At 33.4% G+C, this 6,650-nt stretch overlaps 1 protein-coding gene across 1 annotated transcript; it reads right to left on the bottom strand.

The window, feature by feature from the left end:
* Positions 1-279: 279 nt before the first annotated feature.
* On the bottom strand, positions 280-1,935 carry LOC144563295 (cytochrome P450 76M5-like). Its single transcript, XM_078312748.1, has 2 exons — positions 1,001-1,935; positions 280-888 (listed from the first exon to the last, which is right to left on the bottom strand). The coding sequence occupies exons 1-2, from the start codon at positions 1,880-1,882 to the stop codon at positions 280-282; spliced, it is 1,491 nt and encodes a 496-aa protein (XP_078168874.1). The 5' UTR covers positions 1,883-1,935.
* Positions 1,936-6,650: the final 4,715 nt, after the last annotated feature.

Raw genomic sequence — 6,650 nt, 5'->3', positions numbered from 1 at the left:
ATATCACGATGACGTTGGATATAATTCTAAATCTAGTGTCATACTTGATTCGATCTGAGCCGTTGATCAATGATGAGATTATCTCTGAGTTCAAGCTTTATTTTCAACAATTAGAAACAATGTATCGATCGTACTAACTAGCAAAGTAGAAAAGAAGAGAAATTTTAGAAGAAATACATTTCATTCAACTACTCATCATGTCATAGCACCTCCTTAGATAGCATATTACATATAGCATTGGGAACATAAATTGCAACATAGTAAACATGCAAAGATACTTCAAATGTTTACTGGAACGGGCACTACAGAAAGGGGAACCGCCATCTTAAGCCCAACCGTAAACTTCTCTGTCAAATCCACATCTTTGTGTTCCATCCCATCTGGAAGCCTCCAATCAAACTCCGCAAGCATCAAAGCCAGCAAATAAGGTATTACCTTTACAACAAATGGCAACCCAGGACAACTTTTCCTCCCGGAGCCGAACGGGAGGAAATCACATTCTTTCCCATGAAAGCCAGATTGTTTCTCCAAAAATCTCTCTGGCCTAAACACATCTGGTTCATTCCAAACTTGCGAGTTATGCCCGATAGCCCATGTGTTTACAAACACTGTTGCTCCTTTTGGCACTATGTACCCACCGAGATCCACTCCATCTTTCATGGCCTTGTGAGGGAGTATTGGCACTGCCGGATGTAATCTCATTGCCTCCTTAATCACTGCTTGGAGGTATGGAAGATTGACTATATCTTGTTCTTCCAATGTTTGTGATGAAAAAACCTGCCGCACTTCAGCTTGAGCTCTTGCCATGGCAACAGGGTCATGGAGAAGCTCGGCCATTACCCATTCAACTGTAATTGAGATGTTATCACTTCCAGCACCAATAAGTTCCTGACAATGAAAATATTTATGAACATTTTATGAATGCATTGTATGGAAGTTTTTGCTATTTATCTATAAAATAAATTAATGTCGACCGTGTTGAAAGAATGAGATAAATTACCATAAGAAGTATTGGAATTTCTCTCCGAGTTATATTTGATTCCGCAACCATATCGAGCAAGGAGTCTAATAAATCACCATAGTTTTTTCCATTGCTGGTTCTGTACTGTAAGCGGGCCTCTATAATAACATCAAAAAACTTACAATATCGTCTATAGTGGCCAGCACCATTGTGCCGTATACGTTGAAGATCAAGAAACCTTAGAAAAGGAAAGAAATCAGAGACATTTGGTTTCCCGACTTCGTTGATGGTTTCCTTTATCAACTCAGTGAACTCTTGGCCTGAGTCACAGTTGATATCAATCACATCTTGTGAGAATAGTACATTCGAGACCATATTAAGCATTCCGGAAAAAAGTAAATCACCAATACATAAAGGATAGCCTGCTTTTTTACAAAAAATGTTTGTAATATCACGTGCCTTTTGTGCCCTAATCTCTCTAGTTCTTTCAAGGCTACGTACCGAAAAGAGATTGGTGGCGCAAATGGCACGGTCACGTTTCCATTGAGGAGACGTGCTTGGAAGAAAAGTCATCACTTCATTATGTTGGTTGCAAGCGCGCATTAAGTCGGGTACTGATCGGGCAGAGAAAAATTCATCCTTAGTTTGTAGGACCTCACGTGCAACCTTAGGTGAGGAGACAACAATGGTGGTGGTAAGACCAAGTTTGAGAGAGAAGATAGGGCCATAGACCTTTGCAAAATGAGCAAATTTACGGTGTGGTTGGTCATCCAAAGCTAATAGGTTTCCGATTATTGGTAATGGGGTGGGGCCTGGTGGCAGGAGAGCATTGCAATTGTGTGATGATGAAAATAGCTTAGAGAGGGTGGAGAGAAGGAAAATGGTTAGTGCGATGAGCAAGAAACTAAGTGTGAGTTCCATTGTTTTCGAGACAACTAGCTATGTGCAGTTGTGCACTGCTTTTTGTTTAAAACAGCTACGCTTCTGCTGAAAGAAAAAAGGCATTAATTAATATTTAACAGTAATGAATATGCTGCAAAAAAATGGCCCAGTCGACCGACAATGTCAGATTTGATAAGATGCTTGTCAGTACCTATACCTACACATGCATGTGATTTTCTGATTTTTCTCTGTATTGTATGTTATCCAGTAGTTTGAATTTCATATATGGACTTGCCATAAGCCCATAACAGGTGGCCCAGAGTGAAAATCAGATGACACAGAATGAATTAATTAAGGAAAGAGGGACCCATGAACGTGTCGTATTCAGGAGCATAGTTAAAAGTTTTTTTAATCATTAAATTGTTTATTAAAATATTATTAAATGACAATGAATAAAAATCGAGAAAATGGGCCGAATCTGATCAAAAATACGAATTTTATGAAAAATTATTAAGATAAAAAACTAATGAAGTATTAAATTTTGAACAGTTAAACCTCCGGCCGAATCCGAATCCGATCAAATGAAGTATTAAATTTTATTTTGAAACATGATTCATAAGACTCTTTCTTTAAAATTCAGCTTGCAAGAAAGAACTGAGACGTAACTTGAAAATTGATATACTCTATTTCTCTTGTTATTTTCTTAATTTTACTTGTATGGACTTCTTATTTTCTATCATTGATGTTATTATTATTGCACTCATAAGAGACTAATTTCATCTCTAAGAGATTAGGTTATATCATAAACTTGTGTTAAGTTTATTTACTTGGATGTTCTCTTTATTATGATTGTTTTGGTTTAATATTTGATTTTATTTTATATTTGTGAGTCATGCATTATTGTGTTTTTGATAACCTACTCTTGCGGAGGTAGTAACAGCACCTCCTGTCTCTATGGATCGTTAGATAAAACTTTTTTATTGTACACAATTCACCTAAGAGCATCTACATTCCTGAAACTCTTTGAGTTTCTAATCTGATGTGACAGTTTCTAAACCAGTTTCAGGGATGCAGATGAGTTTCTTATTTAGCAACTTTGCTCCAAAGTTTCTTAATAAGAAACCGTTTATAAACTCTAACGTGGCCAAATAATTCGCTGAAATTCTTTTCTCTTGTAATTTATTTGCTGATGTGGCAATTAAGAAACTCTAATTTTGAGTTTCAGGGATGTAAGGGTTTATAAACTTTCAGAGATAAAGTTACTAAAAATTAGTTAACAGTTATTTAGAAACTCCAAGAGTTTCAGGGATGTAGATGCTCTTAGAGATTATTACCACCCTTGGTCGCACAAAATTTTTGCCTTCTTAAAAAAAAATTAAAGATTTTGCTTTTTTTTTTTTACTCCCCCTGCCTGCACATCTGGCCGCACCAGCCCCCTGTTGCACCTGAAATTACATTTTAACATTGTTTTTTAAGTTCTTTTCTTGCACTTGTGGTCGCACATTAGTACCGTGCCCCCACATTATCTCTATTCACCATTTCTGTCAGGACACCATCTCCACCTCTCAATTTCAAGCAAGGGAAGCAATGCCATGCGCTCTCGAATTTCTGCACTTTTGCTCCGTCTTGGCAGCTTTGTATTCAAGCGCCACACCACTATGTCACTCTGCCCTCTCCTCTCCTCACCATAATTGCTCAGCCTTTCTTCTTTTCTGATTGGCAATTTCTCAGCAGACATCTCCACGCCTCTACATCTGTTGTTCCAAGGGCTCACGCAATTTTACCACATGACATACATCGGCGAAAATGAGGCACATGCCCTCGCCGACCACCCTCCACTCCATGTCTTCTAAGTTTCCGTGTTTTTTTTTATTTACTTTTTCTTGTATGAATTCAAGTATTGAGATCAATGTTTCATTCAAGCTTGAGGGGTGGAATAGAAGAAAATTGTATATGTATTTAGGTCATGTTTATTTTTTAAAATTATATTTTTAGGTGAAAAACTTGTGTGATTGTTAGAATTAAAGACTTTGTAACTTTCTGTCATGTTGATTTTTTTTCTGATTAACATAAGAATGAATAATATTCATACTTTTTATATAAATAAATCATAAAATACCATTAATATGGAACGTAATAAATAAATAATAACTCGGTCACTTGTTTTCAAAAATGGTATGCGCAACGCTAGTCTTATTTAAATATTTGATTCATACAACATATCTTCTAAAAAGAAATGTGTTCAACGAAATAAGTTATTAAAAGATAATATCATGATCCGTGTATTAACGTTTCTAACGCACTATTTCTATGTTAAAAATTTCACAGAAAACTAATTATGAAACCTATGCAATTTATATGCAACTTATATATATTTGAGTGATTAAAATTTGAACGTAGCTAATATATAAATTAATATATAAAGAAATATTATTTCATTATGATGATCATTCATTCCATATATACTAATATATGGAAGGCGCTTTCCAAACTTCCTCAATTTTCATTTGCAGAATATATAAATACATACCATAAATCTCTCCATGATTTCAATTTACTTCCGTAAAAGCTTCAATTGAACTTGGTCACTAATACAGCTAAATGCATTAATTAATACAATTCTCTATAAATTACCGTATACCTGCATGTTACTCATTTCACCTAGCGTCTCTCTCTATCTCCTTAACACCCTAGTTTTGTAATACTTGGAGAATTATTTAGTTTGAAAGGAAGTATTATTTATTTTATTTTTTTAAATAGCAATTTTGATTTCCATGTCAAGAAATTGTATCATCCTAGTGTTTTAATACTTTAAAATTTTATTTCACTTGAAGTAAAACTCATAATTGAAGAAATATTTGCAACGTAGCTATAATATTTTTATATTGAGATTTATTTTAAATTTTCATTAATTTATATGAACAATTATTTTAGAGTTATTTAATTGTACGGTTACAAGTAAATAGATAGGTTTCGTTTTAGTCTAGAAATGTCTTAAAATTTATATAACAATAATTTATTGGAAACTTTGTAATTTATAAGTCAAAGTTATATTCATTAAACAAATATATTTTTGTGTTTATTTTTATTGTTGCATGCCACTAGTCAATATATAAATTAACATCATTTTGTATCAAATTCTCATAGTGACACCTGTCTACCACTTTTGATCTACCGACCTTCACTTTTAATTATGTGGTTGAAATTTCACTACTAGAATAATTGTTTTTTGCATGCCCAGCACCAATTTTTTGCATGCCCAGCACCAATTTTTTGCATGATAGAGACGGCCCATGCAAAAGAAATGACATTTGTTGACTTTTTAAACTTGTTCCATGCGAATCCCCATGTAACAGGTATCGCATGCATGCAATTGTGTAAAGTGCAACCATGCAACTGTGTGATGTTCAGCCATGCAAATAAGTTTTGAAAGTCAGATATTATAATTAATTCGAGGTCCATGCAACAACTCAACTCCATGGCCATGCAACTACTTAAAAACTTAGTAGATATTATATTTAATTAAAGGTCCATGCAACTACTTAACTCCATGACCATGCAACTGCTTAACCCCATGTTTATATTATATTTTATTGAAGGTCCATATAAATAGTCCACTGTCATTCGCATGTAAATAGTCTGAACTAAAAGTTCCAAACAATTGCATGAGATTAGCCATGCAATAGTTTATTTACTAGAGACAGATTCATTTCTGTTTATTTGATATCTCATTTTCAATGAAGCTTTTAATTAAAATTCATAACATCACGAATAATAGCAGTATATAAGAATTTAATATTTTGATAACTTAAAATTCTTGCATTTAGAATAAACATTTCAAAATAATGGAGAAACAAAAATAATAGTACAAAATATGTGACAACACACATACAACTTTTGATTCACCAATATTAAAACTCTTGATCAAAAGCATCGAGGCCATAGAAATCAAATTCAAATCCGATTGTAAAAAAATTACAAAAATTTAAATAAAATACTACAACACCTTGCAATTGGACTGACTATAAAATACTACAAATTGCATCAGTTTTCAATATTGAAAGCTGACTAATGCATTATATGTTGTAATTCTAAGGAGAATTACAAGACTCTGTAATATTTTATCTCCGCCATTTATTAGATTTGATTATTGAAATTAAAAGAATATTTATATTGCTCATTTCTTTCTTCCTACGCTGCCCCTCTCTTGCCCATATTTTTCACATTTTACACAAGCGTTATCAGTTGGTTTATCAGAAAATAATTAAGCTTTTATATGAAAGAATAAAAACTATGTCAGAGATTTGAGTGGCCTGAGTTCAATCTATATATTGTCATTCACTTTCCTTATCCTCTCAATTTTGATGCTTGAGCTCTGAAATTGGAAGAAAATTAGCAAAATAAGTTGATAAATGATACTGTTAATGGTACTTGATGAGTAGATATAAACATGATTTTATTTGAGTGAATTTTTTTCTTTACTAAGTACCAGTATATACATTACTCAGATACTCGATGCCTCAAACAGAACCCTCTTGCAAATCAGACCAGAAACTAGTGAAGAAAGTCATAAATTAACCAAATACTTGCATAGATGGATATAAGACATTACCAGGAACTCACAGAAACAAACCTCACATTTTTGTGATTTTTATACAATTAATTAAGGACTTTCAAAAATCAGATTTCAAAAATTCCAGCAACTGGTACAATGGGTGATTGGTACCAAAACTGAACAGTACAAAATTACTAGTTTGATCCAGTTAGAAAATTCAGAAAACTTTGAGATTAATCTAGGTGATAGTAC

Source organism: Carex rostrata, chromosome 12 (genome assembly GCF_964058835.1).
Source record: "Carex rostrata chromosome 12, lpCarRost1.2, whole genome shotgun sequence".
Classification (NCBI taxonomy): domain Eukaryota; kingdom Viridiplantae; phylum Streptophyta; class Magnoliopsida; order Poales; family Cyperaceae; genus Carex; species Carex rostrata.
This window is presented reverse-complemented; position numbering and strand designations above follow the sequence as displayed.